Source organism: Cryptomeria japonica, chromosome 10, assembly GCF_030272615.1.
Source record: "Cryptomeria japonica chromosome 10, Sugi_1.0, whole genome shotgun sequence".
Lineage (NCBI taxonomy): Eukaryota > Viridiplantae > Streptophyta > Pinopsida > Cupressales > Cupressaceae > Cryptomeria > Cryptomeria japonica.
This window is the reverse complement of record NC_081414.1, coordinates 634,609,186-634,630,447: the sequence shown is the minus strand read 5'-3', so window position 1 is coordinate 634,630,447 and position 21,262 is coordinate 634,609,186. Positions and strand designations below refer to the sequence as shown.

Genomic DNA, 21,262 nt, shown 5'->3' with positions numbered 1-21,262 from the left:
GTTTATCAAGATTAATACCGATGGCTCATCTAGGGGTAACCCAGGCCCTGCTAGAGTTGGTGGTGTTGGCAGGAATAGCATGGGGGAGGTAGTTTTCCTCTTTTTGGTGCATAAAGGGTAACAGTCTAATAATTTTATGGAGGGATTTGCGATTCTCTATGCCCTAGAGCGTGCATGGGAGTTGGGACGAAAGAAGGTAATTTGTGAATCGGATTCACAAATTATTGTTAACTTGTTGACTGAGCAGAAGGTGAGTGGGATTCAATGGCAGTTGGCAGGGATTGTTCAGCAGATTCTCCAAATTAGTTCTTTAATGGAGCAGGTGTCTTTCATCCACATCTCTCGTGAATGGAATAGAGCAGCTGATTGTTTGGCCGAGTGGGCCTCGAAACATGGTAGTGATTAGAAAGTTGAAGGCTGGGAGCATCTCTCCACGGATTACTGTCGGGACTTGCAGAAGATTTTTACTGAGGACATGGATGGTTATGAAGCTGGATGATCTGGGGCTGGTTTGGTGGTTCTTTTCTGGGGCCTCAGGGCTCTGGTTCTCTTTGTAATTCTTGTGTCTGATTTTCAAAAAAGTTTTTACCCCTTTATTCAAAAAAAAAAGATTCACAAACTAAAATATAGAAAATTACTTCTTGATAAATTTATGATAATATGTGAATATAATTTTATTGTAACAATAACTTTAAACTAACAAGAAAAGAAAATGAGTTCTATTCATCTTTCAAGAAAAAGAAACCATCTAAATTTGCATGAGAAAATTTTTAAAATTAAACTTCAAAGGAAGATAATAAAGAAGGAAAAAAATATATCTAATATCTTACATCATTTCAAATTCAAACTTGTAAACCATAACATAAGAAAAACAAGCAGGGTTTGGAGTCTACTACTTTACTTGTCGGTATAGAATTTCAAGTTATGACATATTATGTGTGGGGGAGAGCATCATTGGAAAACTTTACCTCCAACCACAGACTCGGTGGCCCCCTTCACACCTTTCCTTACGGAAGTGGCCCTACCCTTCATGATGGTGCAAACACATGAATAGGCCTAGTTGCCATCTGATCCTAATGTCTAGATGCCTAAACAACTCTATTCGACCAAACAACTATAGACTCCTGGTAAGCACGACATTGGCATGGACATCTATCCATTCACCCCTAATTGACTTGAGTTTTGCAAACACTCTAAGGTTATGACTCTTGCCTATTGCAAACATGATTAATAGGTTTACCTTGGTCTTGCAATTCTGCAATCCGACATTAGTAGCTACCTTATTCCTCGCTCTAGGTGTAATAATTAACTTAAGAATCTCATTGGTAACCCTTGCACACTGGTAAATAGGGGTATACATTGGACATGTTAAGATCAAATTATAGCTACAATTCCTAACTTAACTCCATGCCAAAATATAGTACTTCTAGAATATAGTAGTTTGTAGTTTATAATTCCCAAGTCATAGTTAGGTATACTCCAATAGAAGAAAAATGAGAAAAGATTCTTCATATAATAGATTTCATTAATATATTTGTAGTTTTGGTTTTGCATATTTACCAATCTAATGGTTTGGGTTTCCAAGTTATATTAGTTATATTTGTCAAGTTACATTTGTTAAGTTTGGGTAGCGAAGTCTCTTGCATCCACTTAGATTCACGAATGTAGTTAGACCAATCATAATCTATCTCAGACTTAGCACATATTGAAATATTAGTTACACTTGGATCATATTAAGTTATATTAACTAACATGCCACCCAAACTTAATTAATATAAAAAATGTAACTTTAACTAATATAGCTAATCTAATGGTTTTGCATGAAGACCACTCAAGCTAGTGACGATCCTTAACAAGTCAATCCGAACAACTCAAGGTCCTGTCACTAAGAAATGAAATTACCGACATTACCCACCAAGACACTAGGTTAACATCAATAAACCCTAACAAGGACAAATCATCTCAAAGTGGATATGAATTTATCTTTGATGGAAACTCAACCTTTTCTCATGTATGCATCCCTCTCCCCAATGATTCTCTCCCTCTCCTCCTAGAGCGTGGTGAAGCCTCTTACATCTACTTAGTTTCACAAATGTAGTTAGACCAATCATAATCCATCTCAGACATAACATATATTGAAACATTTGTTACACTTGGATCATAAAAAAATTATATTCATTCATTGCAATGAAAACTAAATTAAATATTAACTGATATATCCACACAATATAAATATTCATTCACCTCAACATTATTGTGCAAGAAAGAAAATCGTTATTGTATCATGAGAGGGGTGCAACATTTACACTAACGCCCCCCTTAAGTGCAACTTAGGTAGGCTGCACACAAGCCAAAATGGAATATATTTCCTAGCAACAAGGCCTAATTAGGTACTCATTGACAAACAAAGATATCTTCTAATAGTAGTAAAGGAAAGAAATCTAGTGAGAAAAAACCCATCTCCAAAAGAGAGAAAATAATAATATATACTTAGTGATGGATCATAAATAATCAAGTCCATCACAAATATATAATGAATACCCCACTTAAATAACACAATTATAAGATCTCCTTAAATAACATAATTATCATGATGATATAACTTTATACAAGTAGTACAATTATAGTTATCCCATGTCAAAAGAATGAAGTGGTCTTGATCTCAACATTTTACAAATGCACAAAATAAGTGACAATACTAAAGTATAATTTATTATGTAAAATAAAAAAATAAGTCTGTACTAGTAAAATTTCACTTTCAAAAAAACTGTACACCAAAATGATATTGTATGAGCCCAAATGGAGCCTCAACAACTTAAAAATAAAGAATTGGACAACATCTATGAGAATAAACTTTATTAGAAAATCACATCAAAATCAAAAACCATTTACACCATTACAAAATTCATAAAAAAATATCTTATATCGAAAAACTTATTTGAAAAAAGAGAAAATTTGAGCAAGAATGAAGCCAATGAAGTTAGAGTTGATAAGTAGCTCTGCATGAGCTAACTATCTTTGTAATGAGTCTTCTACATAGAAGAGAGTTGCTAAATAAGAGAAAAATCGGAGATAAGAAATGTAAAATAAAGATATTTGTCCACATTTACCAAGAACGGGCAAAGTGGGAAAAGAAATTGCATGCCACATGTCACGAGATTCACAAACTAAAAATAGGAAAATAACGTCCTACTAAAGAATTTTATAATAAACTTATGATAATGTTTGAATATAAGTTTGCACCAACATTAATTAGGATTAGGAAGCATTTGATCATGATACCCATGTTGATTTCATAGGTAAGAAAGATATTAGTTTGATTTCACATATGATATCACACATTTCAAGCTAGTGATGTAAACCCTAGACACTTGATATGTTTTCTCCAAGTTTTACTAACTATCTTGATCCATGTGCTTTAAAGGTACTTAAAGGAATAGGTTAATGGATTAATTCTTCAAGTTCTTTGAATGGAATTCCACCTCCTCTTGGCACCCAAGTCCCATCTTCTTTTTTTCCTCCTCACTCTATTCCTCAATATGTGAAGTCATTTAAAAAATATTCGCACTTTATTACTATTACATACATACATACATACATACATACATGCATACATACATACATACATACATACATACATACATACATATATATAAATTTGTTGAGGGAAGATGGTGTGGTTGTCTTCTTCCTCAAACAAATAGATCACAAGATACTCTAAACAATCATAGGAACTTTAGAGATGAACAAACTAAATAACAAACCTAAATATGGATAAGATGATTTAATATTCCTAACACCCCCTATATTACATCACTCTCCAAATGGGAATAGGTGGACTAATGATACTTGATAACCATATTTAGTAGTTGTAGCATCGTAAATTGTAACCAGTACAATTCACACCTCATGTTTGTACTCCTACCTTAGCATGTCCTATCTCCATTCCCCCTAGGCCTATTTTGGCCCCATTTTTCTCCAACTATGATGTCACCTATTAACACCACTAAGTTTGGGTGGGCTCTCTCCCTCCCTGATGGATTTTGGTTCTCGTGGCTCAACTTAACCATTGGAGGTCGGCCTAATTGGTCATTTACCTAGAGAACCCTATGTAAGGGCATCCTATCAATCCATTTTGGATCTAAGACTCCAACACTATCATACCTCATCATTTGTACATCTATCAAATATTCATGATCAAGTATTCTAAAAAATTCAAGGTAGCATTTCATTCTTCAAGCATCATGGGGAAAATTTACATCAATCTTCATGCAAGCATTTGTTTGATTAGGTCTTTCATGTTCATGTGTTTGTCTATTGCATCCAACATTTATTATCATATCAAAAGGGCATTGCCTCATCACTCTTCTTATATCAACCATTGTAGATTTGAGATATATCTTACATCATTTACTTTAGTATTTACATTATTCAATTCAAGGTTAATTCCTAAACCGAGGTTTGACCTAAGGCAAACCCCTATCCACAAGCCCTTTTCCTTTCTTTTTGCGTGCAGGTAGTTGACTGAGGAGTTGTGATTGAAGATTCCAATAGAGTTGACAATGATGAATGGGTTTATTTTTTGACGGAGTGAAAAAAGGAGGTCAGGGTGACTTAGCATCCTGATCCCAAAAATTATGCTCGAGCTTCTGACAGTAAATCCAATGCATCTCCCTTATTTGAAAAGGTCTTATTTGCTTATCTCTGAGTTACAAGAATAGGACAACCTAGCATCCCAATCCTAACAATTTAGCTCAAAATTTCAAGAATAGGTTATGATCTTATTCTTTTTCTCATATCCCTATTTGTGGCTCTATCCGATATCTGTAACAGTCTCTTATTATTGTTTCACTTCAATTATACATCGTTTTACCCTAAACTTCACAATTCACATCCAAATTTCAACTAAAAAAGGGGAGACAAACAAAACAAGTGAATCTAATCAACATTTCAGCTCTTTTCCTAATTTAATTGTGGCTAGATCTATTGGATTCATCTCCCTTTTTAATGTAATAGACCCTTAGGTAAGATTAGTGGTTTTATTATCTTAATCCATGAAACCCTAATTTTACCACCAATACAGAAGCTCATAAAAAATATAAGCTATGAGAAGGGGCATGCACCTCTTCTCACAACAATTATGATTAGGAACAAACACATCCAATCATAATTACAGCATTTTGTGATTGGAACAAACATATCCAATTATTATCAATTAGAAAATGTGATTGTGAAAAAACACATCCAATCATAAACAACTAAAAATGTGATTGGGGAAACATATCCAATCACTATCACTCAACAAATGTGATTGGGGACATACACATCCAATAGAAAATACAAACTCTAGATTTTATTTAGAAAATATATTCCTCGTCACTATTCTTGTGTGGAGGGTCTTCAATAGGTACTTCCAAAAGGAATCCTTTATTATTATCTATTGTCAATGCCTTATCTATATTTATATTTTCATCAAGGAGATCCTTGGCATGTTGAATACAATTCATTATAATGAGCCTCTTTTTGTGCAATAGAAGTAAAATATATATCCTTAAAGAATTTATTTCTCTTTTAGGTATATGAACTAGATTTATAAGAATGGTTAACCTTATTTTTCACAAGCATTGCAATTTCCTCTATAGCTGAATTATTTTTCTTGGTTTCTTCATTCAATCAAGGTAGAGATTATATCTTCTAGAGTAAAAAAACTACTTTGTTCAACATGAACACAATATTGCCTGGCTAGAAGACATACTATTCAACAAAATATTTTTTACATTATCATCATCTACCTTGGTTTTTATCCCAAATAGTTGATTCATCCAGGAACAACACTTATTAATGTGTTGAATAATATTATCTTCCATCACTTTTAGCTTGAATAATTTTTTCTTTAATCCCATATTTGCACTTAGTGCTTGTGAATCAAACAAACTATTGAGATCATCCCATACTTGATTTAATGTCTTCAATAATTTAATATGGTGGAGGTATGCATTTGAAAGTTCAAGACTGATCAAATATATTGCTCTTCGATCATTTGTAGTCTTATTTCATCAACATAAATTAGCTTTGAAGTATATTCATTCACCACATCTCATAGTTCATTTTCAATCAAGATCAATTATAGTTTTCCTTGCCATCTATGGAAGTATTTACTTTCAAATTTCTCAATCAATGTGTTAGTTTTCTCCAAATTAAAAATACTTGAACCCCATAATCAAAACAAAGTTTAGGGTGTCAAATTCCACCAATAATGCACCTTGAATAATACTTCTAATATAACGAAGCCATTATATTGACAATATAAAACCAATGAATAAAGTTCTACCATTTCTTTTTTATACATATAATTCTAATTACATCCAACAAGTTAATGTTTACTCTTTTATTAATAATAAATCTCTAAGAAATGGGAGATAACACTCTTCTACATTGGATAAGAACAACTAATTGTTGTGGACTAGAAACCATAAGAATGGATGCCATTGTGCAACTATGTAACTCAAGGAAACACTTTCTTAGGATTGTATCCTTTATTTTGTATGCATGGTATCCTCCATTCTGTATGCAGGTAAATCACCATGAATCAGACTTCACTTTTTTTTTGTAGTTTTCTCCAATTCCAATACAACTTCTAAACAATTGCTAAAATACAAGAGTATTGTGACATTTATTCTCCCTTTGTTGACAAAAGATTTATTAAAAAACTTCTCTATTTGTGCTATCACAGATTCGACATTACTTTCTAAGTTTAATAATGAGGATTACTTGGTTGTTTCTATTCACTATCACTACAGATATGTTTGATTATGTAATTAAGCTACTCATCTACAAAAAAATTATCCTTCAAACTTATTGATTTTTTTATGTGAAAGAGGATGAAAGTGGTGATATGATTATTGATAGAGAAATCTCACTTATCCTTCCTATGGAACTCATCTATACTCCTTTGGTAGGTGTAATGCTAAAGAAAATCAAAGAAGATTTATCTCCATAATCTATAAAAATATTGCATTGAAATAAAAACTACTATTTAAAATAATGTTTCTTTCCACTTACTATCAAAGTGAGGATATTGATATTTAAACCTCCAACACCCAACAAACTAGCACAACAATACTCTATAAACTATGACCATATAAAAAGCATATTGCTAACTTGATTTGAATCATATATCATTCAAACAATCTCCTATTTTCTCTTTCTTGGTGATCCAACATGGTGGAATATGAATATATAGATGACAAAGCATGTAGATTCCTTGTTAGTTATATTTCCAGATCCTTAATCTTCATACTTTATTAACATTAAATATACATATGTAATTATATAAATAATAGTTTGTTGAGGGTAGTTGACATGGTCATCTTCTTTCTCAAACAAATAGATCACAAGACACCCAAAAAACAATGAGAGATTTAAAGATGAATAAACTAATAACCTAAACATGGGATAATATGATGTAATGTTTCTAACATGGCATTGGTCCCTCTTTCCAAATTTAAGGTTCAAGCTTTGGAGCTTTGTCCCCACTTGTCATATAATCCTATTATGTGTGTGCCCCACTTTTACTTTGCATCTTCTAATCCTACTAGTAGTCTTTCCACCTCTCATGTTCATCCTACTAATTTCATGCCTTCATCTTATCCCACTTGTGTTATGCATACCTCTTTTCCTTCTATTGTTTTCCCAACCATTATCCACTCCCTAACATTTTAGTACTCATTCCTCACATAACCTATACTTTTGATATTAGAAGTAGCCAAAAAACAAGGGGGCTGACTCATAGGAACAACAAGGAGAATAGTGGTAGAACCACTGTCCGCATATAATCAGCAGAGTTACAACACTTTACCTCTATCAAAAACTATGATCATTCTATGTAAGTTTAGCAGATATAAAGCAGTAATAAACAAAGTTGTAGACATATGCCACACAGGGCAATAAACATAGAAATTCAAATAAAAACATAGGCTAATGCTATCCGCCCACAGGCTACTAAGAGTAGACAAAAAACCAGCTTTCCACAGCATACAGAGAAATCATTTCTTTTTCCCATGACTCCTCTTGGGGAGGAGCATTCTTGCTCATTCCTTGGTGAGGAATTTGAACAGGGCCTTGTAGTCCTCATCGTCCTTGCCTTTACCCTTGGAAGCACTTTCCTACATGAGGCACAAAGTGGTAGTCGAGCAATGCATCACATTCAATGCGAATTTAGAAACATCATGCATTTTGGATTCCACCACCTCTAGTCTGCTGGTGCTATCCTGCACATTATCAGATAGGGCCTCCACTTTTTTCCCCAGTTCGGCTAGGTTGTTGTCGTCCTCCTCTTTTATGCTACTCACCTCCTCCACAACCATCAATTTTTCTAGCTTGAAAGTCGGGGAGGGGGAATTTGCAGGCTCCAGACTCTTGGAAGATGTTATTTATACCTCATACATAATTTCTCACATTCCCACTTCCAATGTTCACATTTCTACTCTTGACACATTTACTCAAAGGCTTGATAGAATGGAGCATATAATGATAACTCATTTAATAGAAATAGGGACAACGAATCTAATATAACACAACTTAGAGTATGAATTATGTATTATTGGTCGGGTTTCTAGCACATGTTGGCTTGATATTTATAATGAAAATGGTGAACATAGTACACATAAATGAGACATTTCATAGTTGAATGCTTAGATTTTGTATGTGAAGATAATGTATTGGCCAAGTTGTTTCTATGAACATTAAAACATTCTACTATATAATGGTTCTTTTATCTTTTGGATGGATTTATCCATGCAAGTTGGTTAAGGCACAAGTGCATCATTTCAATGTAAATACAAGCTTAAAGACTATAGTTTAAAATTTATTTGCCTATAAGCATGGGTCTAATGAGAGTATTTATGTTTATTTTATAAGAGTTTTGTCTTTGTGTTCTAAGATGCAACATCAACATACTAATGATGAGTTTCAGACTAATATCTCCAATCGATAAAGTGTGTATCTAAATAATTGTTCTTCATTTATAGGTAAAGTTTAAAGTTACACATCGTTATAGAGGAAATGACCAACACTAATATAAATTTTTAACTTGAATCACTAATAGTGATAAATATATTTTAAATTTTGAAATGATATAAAATAATAAAATATAGATATTTAGTGTATATTATGTTTAAATTTTTAAAGTAATTTTGAATGTACATTTTTGTAAAATTGACAGTATAGTTTAGCCATTGATAAAATGCTAAAAATGAGGTTAAGTAGGACATTATTTTTACATAGTAAATTTCATTTTCCCTTCAATTTTTCTTGTATTTATAACTTGAAACTTAAATAGAAAAAAAATGTTTTAAATTCTCATAATATATTTTTAAATAAATGTCAAAAGTTGCATACTAAAAATATAAATTTGGTGTCACATCAAGATGACAATGAGTCCTTATAATAATGTTCGTTGTACTAGCCATATATCCCATAAGATTCAAATTTATTTTTATCATCGTATTTACAAAGTAATCTTTATCTCTAATTATTTGATGGTGATTGTTTACACAAGGTTTTCCTTACCTAGCCTTTTTTCTGTACTATTGGTGTTGAGAGGCATGTTTGGTGATTAGTATGGATGGTACCTTGTAATAATGCTTATTACTGTGGCATGCATCTCATCTACCTATTTCCTTTCTAGATCTTTCCTTTTTTGCTACTTTCTTTTTGGCATCTGGTGAAATGATGGAAACTTGCTAAGTTTGAAATTCTTGTTACTGTTATGAACATGAGGGTGATAGAGAAAGGATTGAGCCAAGTGCCCATTCTATTTTTAAGGATGCTAAAAATGTTTGGCACATATGTTTGGAGGGTGGGGTCTTGCAGTTTATTGAGTGCATTAATGGGTTTGATGAAAACCTTTATTTCCAGTTTACAACATCATGGGAAAATAAAAGAGTTACTGTGATGGCATTTCATTTGAAATTAATGAGGATGTCATTGCTAAAGTGGTTGATCTATCCACAAGAGGATGAAATTGGAAAAAATAGAGCTGAGTTATTGGCAACGATAGTCTGGTCCAATTCTTTGAGGGTCCAATTCTTTGAGGAGAGCAAAAAACCTATCAAATTGCATGGTGAGTTTGCGCATGAGGAGTTGTTGAGGCCCTAGAATAAGGTATGTCTGATGATTATGAAGTTCTTTACTCTAGAGGTAAGATTTAAGGTGTATTATTACAACCATCTCCCATTGCTAAATCATTTTTGCCATAATTCCTTGATTTTCTTTTCGTTATTCATTTTGAACTCTTTGGATAACTCCACAAGAAATGCCCTAGAAATGGTCCAAAATCTTGACAAGAAGCCCATCCTACAACACTAGGGGATCATTTTTCATCTGTACCAATTCCACTTAGCCTTATGCCCACTGAAACCTATAATTGTGGTTGAGACTCCCTCAAATTTGATCTCCACCCATGACTACCATTTTAGAATTTCCTAGTGGTCACAAGAGATAATGAAGCACTCACGGATCCTGGCTACTACCAAAGCCTCCCCTCTAGAAAAAAAACCTAACTCCTAAGCCCCCCTCACAACTCACCGCCCCCACCTCTATCCCTCTTACTTTCCATGGGGTTAAGTCACTCCCAAAACACTCCTCTTCATGTATAGTCTTGCTATCAAATGTTTCTACGACCTTAAATAATGCAATACTTCCACTAATTTGGGTGAAAGAGGGAAACTCAAGCATTCCATTTCATTAGCTAGTAAGGTGAAGAAAAACCTCATCCAATTTTGTATTAAAGAGATTGATAATGATGAAGATGTGGCCTAGGCCAATAGGGAGGATGAAATAAGGAGGTGGGAGGCTCCAATCCTTAGAGGTCTAAAAATCTTGCAAGAAAGACTACGGACAAGGGCAAACACAAGCTATATATGGACAAGAATGATGAGGATACTATGATGGAGGAGGAGTATGAGGTCTCTAAGAATGATGATAGCTCAAAGAAGATGACTAGTGGCCAATCCAATAACTTCCACCACCTGGACAATACCAAGGCAATATATTTAGACTTGACTAAAGAGGAAAACAAGGACAAAGATGCTCACATGACTGAAGAGACCCACCAAGATGGAAAGGCTCATACTTGCACTAAATGTGAGGCCACTATTGTGAAAATTTTAACCCTAAAGGTGAAGGTTTTAGACCTTGAGAAGAAGATGGTGAATCTTTCGAGGCTCAACTCAAAAGTGATGCACACATTTGCTACTACCCTTTGCTTGCTACAAAAGAAGGTTCTTGAGAAGGATGGTGATGATGATGGAAAAAACAAGGACTTGTTTAAATTCCTCACTACCTGGATTGGGGTGGCCTATTTTCTTAGCCACTTGTTAGCTATTTTTTGGTCGTTTAGCTACTAAAACTCTGAGACTTTAATATTGTTGGTTTTACTACTCTAAGTTTATTTTCTGATATTAAAGACTAGACTACTGTTATTGTGTTGTTAATGTGCTATTAATAGCCTATTGAAGTTGCCTTTGCATTGTTTTGTCTATAGGGTCAACACCCTTGTTTGATACTTTTTAATATAAAAAACATTATTATTTCAACTGAATACAATTTTTTATATTAACTATGTATCTAAAATAGAAAAAAGTCATTTTGACATATAATCTCTCATCTACTCTTTTTTTTTCTTTTTTTTTTCGAGTTTTTAATAAAATTTAGCATTTCTTATGAGAAGACAATCAACCTTTTATTTTGGTGTTGATGGTCTACTTTCAATAAAAATAAAAAGGTAAATATGAACACTATTTAAAAGATTAAAAGAAATATATATTTATCCCTCTTTATGCATTCTTTAATGTGATCACACCTTATTAATTTATCATGTGTTTTTACACAATTTCATCCATGCCACTTATAACATGTCCTTGTTGGGTTTTCACTTATCAAATCTTTTTTCCTTCCCTTAAAATTTTTGCATCCTTTGTATGGAACTAATTGGAGGGAGAAACTATTATCACCAAATTTTCTTTGATGAATATGATTATAAGGACAACTCAACTCAAATATTAATGCATATTATAAATTATTGCTACAATCTCTCTACCAACAAATAGACTACCATGGTTCCTCTCTTCGTTCCTCTAACATGTTGTTATCAGTCGAGGGCCCAACTAAAAGCCAAGGTGAGAAAAAGGAACCCAGGGGTGGGTGGAAGGATATAATAGGGTGGGTGGGAATGGTAAAGTTTCAGGAGTTCCATAGTAAAGTTCCGGATATAGTTGGCTAGCCACCCGGGTACCTTCTTATCCCACCCACCCCGACTTTCCTTCCATAGTTGGGGGAGGAAATAGGCAATTCGGTGCTCGGGGGGAGGGAATTATAGTGCGGGCATGGAATACCAACCTTTTATGGGGTCCATCACTAACTCTAACTGAAGGAATGGGATTCCTACCTATTATAATTCATGCTCATTTTGATGGTTCCCACTTTGCCCAATGGAATAGGTCCTACCATGCCTACTGCATACCCATTTCCTTTAATGACTCTTAACTTACCTAATAGATATAATTCCTACAATACTCAACATATACATGACTCTTATGACACTTAACAAATAACATCTTTCTTCTTACAATTATTATTATTTTTTATTTCATTACTTGCAATAATATTAATACACATTTTAAATTCTTATTAGATGGCACTCATTGCAATTTTTGCTTGTAGGCATTAAGATGGAGCACTTAATGTGAGGATTATGTGTGTAATCATCCTCCTTACCTATAACCGTTATACAAGTTTTTGAATATTTACCTTCTTGTTGACTGCATATTTAATTTGACACGCATCTTAGTTGTAGTTCACATGTAAGTACAAGTGAATGAAAAATGTGAGAGTAAAAAAAATAGATACCTTAAATGTCTCCCATTTGTTTTAGACTCAAATTGTCTTGTTTTTCTTAAGCATAATAAGTAGTGTACATGATATATGTTATGCATAAAAGCTGGCAATTAATTTCAACCTAACTTGATCCTAACTTCACACATCCACAAAGTCCAAAGTCCATTTAAATTTTATTCATTCATTAGCTTGATTAAATATATGGCATGGAAATGACCTTGGATCAATTTGTAATATATAAATGGCCCCTTGATTCTCAACTTCAAATTTAAATTTAGGCCCAAGCCGTCTCCCTTTCTACTAGTTGTTGCTTACTAACTCGAATACAAAATGTGTGGTTTGCATGCTAGGTTGTACAAAAGGAAAAACCATAATTCACTTTTAGGCATCTAAGACTCATCTAAAAGAGAGATACAAGAGTACATCCTAGCATAAGACATTGCAACAACAACTTACATTGGTATCTACATCATTAGAAACATGTTAGACATATTAGAAGGTTGCTTATTATTTCCTCAATCATTGTTCAGATCATTAATTTAGATCCAACAACTTGACATAAGGAGAAAATTCTCAATTAGCAAGCCCCTAAATGTGTTCATCAATACCATCTATCTTTTAAATAAATATTACATGCATCAAGACAAATATATTATAGATGGTTAGAAGTCATTGGTCATTTTCTTAGTCTAACTCTGAATTTGTAGATCAAGTTCAATTCTATATGTAAAGACTTGACATCGAGTAGAGCAAAGCATCTTGCAATCTATTTGGGTGCACCTATTTTTGATCTAATCATAGAGCATGATTTTGGATCACAAAGAATAATCTTCACCAAGATACTCCAATGCCACTATTAAGGCCAAGTTCTTAATACCATTTTTTATCATTTAAAAAAGTGTAATCGTCGTTGTTACTATCTCAATTCACAATTGTTAGGAAATTAAGAACTATACGTTTTTTACCAGTAATATTGCAATACAAACATATTTGCAAAAGAACTATCAACATAATACACAAGATTATACATATGGCCAGAAAACCTATAAAGTTTCATTCATGACCGAAAAAACTTACAACAAGTCTATATAATTACAGACACAAGAAGCTTGGCTTATACAATATCCTTCCTTTCCTCCTTCCCACAAATGCTTCACAAACACTGCTTGCAATTATATGTGAATCATAATATTGACATATTTTATCCCCACATAAAGACTCCCTTAAATATAAAAAAGTGGACACATCTTCTATTATATGTGAATGATCATAACCTTTCAACTAAAATGTGTGTAATATTTAATTAAGATATAATTTAAAAATTACTCCAAACATATATGACTAAATATCATATTTATATAAACTAAACTTTATATATGCCACCTAATATCATTCACCTTCATACGAATAAAACCTTTCACCTAAAATATTTATATTATTTAATTTAAATACAAATTGAAAATTACTCCCAAATATATGTGACTAAATATCATATTTACATATAAAACTATCCTTTATATTAATACTATTTAAAATTACTCTAGATAAACATTAGACTATCAATAATCCAAATACTTAGGAATTGAATTTCCTTTCCATTAGGATGTATAGGATTACAACCTGAGAAAAAAATAATATATCTTGTTTTGGAAAGGGCGAGGCTAATGTTGAATTCAAATGTTATCCATAGAAAAATGAAGAATGAAGGATAAGATCAATCTTAGAAGTTCCCCAAATGCACGGTAGGCAAAGTCACCACTTACATCTATTCACCAAGTCATTCTCACCGCCCTCTAAATTATTGTCACTATTCTAACCCTAAAAAATCTTTAAGAAAACAACCCAAGCGACATGAGCACATGGGCGAGTTAGAGATAAGACCCGGCGGCCCCGGACTTGAATAATTTATTAAAAACAGAGTAATTGCTGGCAGGCTGCCGCCCGCCGAGAGAATCTACACGTTTCTCCCCGCAATATTTTTAATTGCCATATGACCGTGTGGTAAATTCCTACTCGTGTCATTTAACGGAAAGTCAGAGTTGCCGTCAGAGTCAAGTAGACGGCACTCTGACTTTCCGTCAGGGTGTATATCCCACTACCTTCACTACACTCGGCGTCTTCTGCTTCTCATTAGGGTCTGACCAAACAGAGGACCGATTTTCTCTCCTCAGAGGGTGCGGCCGCCATTGTCAGGCGCATAATCGTGTATCCAATTAAGCCTTCATTCGCTTCACCTGCACTGAAAACAAGTAAGACAAAGGCTTTGCCTCAAATTGTCCTCGCAGTTTGGCCTCGCTCTTGTTATTGCTCGTCGATTGATTTTTGATGGGCACTGAATGAGGGGAATGATGCGGGAGGGAGGAATTTGAATGTACGAGTGTGAGCAATAGGAGTTTGTGCAGGGCTAGTTGATCAAAGAGGGCTTGCTGTCTTGCTGCCTTGTCGTTTTCATTGTGCTGGATTTGTCCTTTTTTTTTATCTCAATCGGTTTCTCGTGGAGGGCTGTATTGTTACAGTTGTTATTCCTGTGGTGTACAAGTGGGTATTGTTGTTGTTGCTGATAACTAGTGCAAGCAAGAGAGGGGAGAGATATTTGAGAAGAAGTTGTGTTGGCTGTTGGGGAATTTCCCAACTCCCCTATCCTTCCGGTGAACAAAAAGGGAAAGAGAATTGGGGTTCGTTAACAAGGTATGGTGAAAGTTTTGGGTTTTGATTCTAGTTCTTTCTGGTTTTGGTTTATGTCTAGATTTTAGTATAGTTTAGTTTCTGGATCTTGGTTTTGGCTCCAATAAATGCTTAAAATTTACTTTTTGATCTTTGATTTTGGTTTTAAGTTTAGATATATATGGTACTCGCGTTTGTGGGTCATGATTTCAGCTCTAACCAGTCCTCTAGATGATGGAGTTTTTCTTTTTGTTACGAAAATCATGTTGATTTTATGATTTCAAGCCTTCACATTCTATAAATGTTTAAAGAAAAAAAATTGGAGACAACTGTGTAGAGAGAGAACGTACTGGTTTTTCTAAAATCCTTAAAGCTTGCTGTTTTCTTAGTTTCAGCATAGATTTTGATTTTAATTTAGTTTATGTTTTTGGATTTCACCACCAATCAATGCGCTGAATGATACTTTTTGATAGTCATATTGGTTTTGTGAATTCCATAAAGCTTGTTCTTTTCTTGCTATGATATCACAGACATGAATCCCCATTTCAGTTTTCTGGTTTGTTAATTTTTTAAATTTCCATTGGTCTAGTTGTCGTCAGCCAGGGGTATATCATCAATCAAAGTCTCCCAGGACTTCTAACTTGCCTCTTTAGTTGGGCTTATGCTAGAGAGGGATATCTCTTCTGTTAAGGTCTACCAGGACTTGCATCCAGTCTTATGGGTTGCGATATGCTGAAGAAGGGCATCTCATCTGTCCTAGTCACCCATTGTTTGCATCCAATCTTATTGGTTAGGGTACGCTGCAAACAGAGTCGGGTGCGAGATATCTAATTTCAACGCTTAGCGTGTGACTTGAAGATTTTGGCCTGAGGTCCTGCTATGAAAGAAGCCCTGTTGATTAACCGCCACTAAGGCTTATACCATTTCACCATAAGCTTGATCTTTTTGCTCCATTATGTTTTAGAAATGAATTCTAAACCAATTTCTTGGTATTCATTTCAGAAAGGATTTTGTGTTGATTATGGATAATTTCTCATACTGACATGGTATTGATTCTTCATTGACTTTCAAGAATCAAAAACTACTTGTACCAGGATCTTGTTCTGGGGGTAATTTGATTTCTGATTTTTGATTTGATGTCCAATCAATTTCATGGGAAACGAAAGCAATTGTGGTTTTTTCATTTTTCCCTGTTCTGCTTTGCGGTAAAGCTATTTCTCAGGAAAAGTTCTGAAAATTGTTCTTGATTTGAAATAAATGCTTAACCGCTTCAAACTATGTCTCCTTTTTCCCTCTATCTATGGCCCCGATAGTCTTAAAGTCTCCTTTTTTGCAATTCCGTGTTTGTTTTCTTCGTAATTTTTTATCACAAAAACCAATTTATAGCAGTCATTTCTTTGGTAAGGTTATCGGGAAGGTTGTTTATCAAATATGATATGCCATTTGTGTATGTAGTCAGATCTGTAAAGGGATACATAATATTTGAGGTCTTTTTGTATGCTAGTCTCTATTAACCAGTGCCTATGGGAATTTGTTTGAGAGAGTCACACCTGACTAGTTTGCAGATCAGCGAGCTTTTGCACTATTGTATTACATGTTCTGTGTGTTAAACCCATTATTTTTTGTTGGAAGGATGTTAGCTAACTCTGAGATACCCTGGTTTATCAGTTATTCTGAGTCAATCTTCTTCTGTGTTGAAATAACCCTTTTACCAAAGCTTGACGGCTTCTAAATATAGAGATGACTACAAAATCAAGAATGGTTGTGTCTCATCTTGAATGATTCCTCAAATTTTTCCTGTGTCAGTAATCTTCTTTTGCTGGTCATGATCCTTTTGGAGTGCTCGATCTTTTATTTGAGGTAATCATAAATTCATTTACTTCGACTCTAGAAGTTGGCCTGTGTTTGTGTCTCATCCATGTATAGTGTCAACAAAATTAGGCCTCAATATGGCTAATTTATACATATTTAATTGTAAATTTTTCTACGCAATGCGAGAGTGTAAGCTAGAGTATTGTTGTGGATCGTGACCCTGAACAAGTTTTTTGTTGTTTGGATAATTAGATCTTTACTCCGGACCAATTCATACTTGGACCCTATCCAGATCTTGTCTGTTTTCAGAATATATTCTCCTATCTGCTAGACAGCGAAGTATGTGATATCTATACCTTTCTCTTTCTCATTTTAAATTATTGCTAAAAAGTTAATAGAAAAGCTTTTATAAATTTTCTGACAAAAGTAATTGGACTTGACAGAATTGTCAGATTCCAATGGTCGGATTGGCTTTAATCTCCATTTCACTGCCATGGATATGCTGAAGGTGGAAATGTTTTTAGCTGGATGTATCTCTTTATGAAAGTTGTGCTTCTCTTTTGGTGTTTCTGGCTTGGTTATCTGAGAGAGAGGCCTCTGTGTACTTTATATCGTTGTTTGTGACGGCACACAGCTTTGCTGATTAAGAAATTCAATATAAAGAAGGGAGGGAATTTTTTGCACCTGGGAGTTTTGTAGGCTACTATTATAAACTTTCAGAAAGATTGTAAATTAGCCAAATAGCCTTTTGAACTTATGGGGTTTTATGAAGAAATGGGTTATTCAGAAAACTTTGATTATCTAACTCTTCCTCCAGAAGGAGATTCAATGTGCGAAAATGTCTGTGAAAATGCATGTGAGAATGAAGGGGAGGTTATGCATGATGAAGACCTCAGTGAGGATGAAATTGATGTGGATGAGCTTGAGAAGAGGATGTGGAAGGATCGCATCAGGCTCAGGCGCATTAAAGAGCAACACAAGGGAAAAGAGCAAACTGACACAGCAAAACAGAGACAGTCACAAGAGCAAGCTCGTAGGAAAAAGATGTCTCGAGCACAGGATGGTATATTGAAGTACATGCTTAAAATGATGGAGGTTTGCAAAGCACAAGGATTTGTATATGGGATTATTCCTGAAAAGGGGAAGCCTGTGAGTGGAGCCTCTGATAATCTTAGAGCATGGTGGAAGGAGAAGGTGAGATTTGATAGGAATGGCCCTGCTGCCATAGCTAAATATCAAGCAGAACATGCATTACCTGGTTCAAATGAGGATAGTATGATTGTGGCTCCTACTCCTCATACTCTCCAAGAGCTTCAAGATACTACTTTGGGTTCTCTTCTTTCTGCTCTCATGCAGCACTGTGATCCTCCTCAACGGAGATTTCCCTTGGAAAAGGGTATTTCTCCTCCTTGGTGGCCAACTGGTAATGAGGATTGGTGGCCTCAAGTGGGCTTGCCAAAAGGACAAGGGCCTCCACCTTACAAAAAGCCGCATGACCTGAAAAAGGCTTGGAAGGTAGGGGTTCTTACTGCTGTTATCAAACACATGTCTCCTGACATAGCAAAGATTCGTAAGCTGGTTAGGCAGTCAAAGTGTTTGCAAGATAAGATGACAGCTAAAGAGAGTGCAACTTGGCTGGCTGTTGTTAACCAAGAGGAAGCACTGGCTCGCCAGCAGAACCCAAATGCATGCCCACCGACGAGCATGTCACTGAGTGCAAATGCCGGAGCTCTGACATTCAGCAGTAGCAGTGAGTATGATGTTGAAGGTTTCGAGGAAGATCCCAACACCATTTTTTCAAATGATGATGTTCAGGATCGCAAGCCACATGACTTTGATCTCTTCAGTTCTGAGGTACAGGAGTGCAAACCGCTTGACTTTGAGCTCTTTAATGCTGGTATTTCAAAGGAGAGGGTTCCTTCATCTCTTCAGATTGTAGATAATGTTGACATGATCCGAAAGAGGAAGTTGCCTGAGGAGTCTCCAATGGAAGATCAAAAGATTTATACATGCCCATATGAGCAGTGCCCACATCATCCGAGGCAATTCGGATTTTTGGATCAGAGTTCAAGAAATAGCCATCAGGCTATTTGCGCTTACAGAACAGATTTCCAAAGCATTGGATATCAGAGATCAGAACCTCAAGCTAATAACAATTTATTCTGTATGCGCATGGGGCAACCTAACCATCTTCAAGTTCAAGGTAAGGGAAATAATTTTCCAGCTAGGATGGATGGACAGGCAGCACCCAATGCTACTGTTTCCTTGGGGCAACCTAACCAGCTCCAAGCTCAAGGAAAGGGAGGTGCCTTTGCAACTAGAATGGATGGACAGGCAACACCAAATGCAACTGTGAATCTTGGTCCCGGAAGCACCGCATGTTTAGCAGCACCAGCAAATAGTCAGCAGCCGATCAATGAGCTCCTTGCCCTATATGATAGCGGTCTGCATCAGAATAAGACATCAACACTCGGAAGTCTTCCTATCATGAACAATCCCAGTCAACGGGAAGTGAACATGCACCGAGCTCCTCAGGGAAGGGAACTTTTAAGAATGACAACAGATGAAAACTTTTTTGGACAAGGGGTTTTGCCCTGCAACAGTGGTACAGATGCCAGTTTAAATATGCAGCAATTAATGAAGGAAGGTTTAAACCTTGATCAAAGCAGGGTCTTTGATCAAGGTTTTGTGCATCAAGCCCAGGAGATGAACGAGGACTTCAAATTTGGGTCCCCATATAATATTGCAATTGACTATGGAGATTCATTTCCAAGAGTCCCAGAAGCAGTTCCCAAATATGAGAACCCAATTTGGTATTTTGGAGCATAATAAAGCCGAGTTATCAAAAATGGATATTCTGGATTAAGATAAAGGTTGAGTTTAATACAAATGTGTGCATCATGGCTCATCTCAATCTATGCTCTGCAAGGACATATAATTTTATTGCAGTTCCTTTCAGTATTTGCGTTTGAAAGAAGAATGCACATGCAGTTTTGTACATTAGAAGGTTGTTTGCATTCAATGGAATGGTCCACTTAGGCTTTTTTGCCTTCTCCAGACTATCACAATTTCCTGTACATTTTTAGGTGGTCTGTTTTTGAAACAGATGATATGGTTTCTTGTAGTTCTTTTTACTAGTGGAGTTGGTTATAATATTATTCTCCTTTTAGAGACAGCGATTCTCAACAGCTGTCATTCTAAAGATGTATTCAGCAGTAGCCAGCGCTCTTAACTTTATTATTTAAAATGCAGTGTCTATATTCTATATACATTGTAGACTGCCATCTCATAAATGGGAGAATGATGATCTTCAAATAATGCATATTTTCTTTCTCAAAGAGCTTTCATGATAAAAAGTTTATTCATTTATCCTATAGATAGAATTTTTTTTGCTTTGGAGATATTATGTGACACTTTGTAGACTACCAAAAAATAATTGGAATGATCTTTAAATGATGCGTAGTTTCTCTCTCAAGGAGCTCCTAATATCCTATTGTTAAATTTGTTCTTTTGGAGAGAATTTTTAGTGGCTGCACAATATTTTTAAGTAAGTTTATTAATTGAGATGAAACAAATTCGATCTAGAGATGCAGTTCAGTTCATTGTTTTTGTATGCAAGTAATTGAATGCTTACCTTAGGGATACAGGAAATTGTGTTTGAGAAACCAGCACTTTTAAACACAAGTTTGCATTCTGTTCAGGTAAAATATTCTGTCGACTGTAACCTATTTCTCAATTTTGCAAAGAATAAGAGACGCCCTCCTAGCTCATAAAACAAAGGAATTCATTCAGTTTTTTTATGACCATAGCCCCACCACAAAGCAAGTTTGATGATGGGAACTGTGGCCCGATACACCCTCTTATACCTTTATCATGTGTCCAGATGACC

The 21,262-nt window shown here is 35.0% G+C and overlaps 1 protein-coding gene across 1 annotated transcript; it reads left to right on the top strand.

Moving 5' to 3' along the window:
- Positions 1-14,951: 14,951 nt before the first annotated feature.
- LOC131036053 (ETHYLENE INSENSITIVE 3-like 1 protein) lies at positions 14,952-20,711 on the top strand. Its single transcript, XM_057967849.2, has 3 exons — positions 14,952-15,585; positions 17,626-17,712; positions 17,817-20,711. Exon 3 carries the CDS (start codon positions 18,130-18,132, stop codon positions 20,200-20,202), a length of 2,073 nt encoding a protein of 690 aa, XP_057823832.1. The 5' UTR covers positions 14,952-15,585; positions 17,626-17,712; positions 17,817-18,129; the 3' UTR covers positions 20,203-20,711.
- Positions 20,712-21,262: the final 551 nt, after the last annotated feature.

Coding starts and splice junctions, on each gene's coding strand:
- LOC131036053 (XM_057967849.2), top strand. CDS start 18,130: ATGGGGTTTTATGAAGAAATGGGTTATTCAGAAAACTTTGATTATCTA.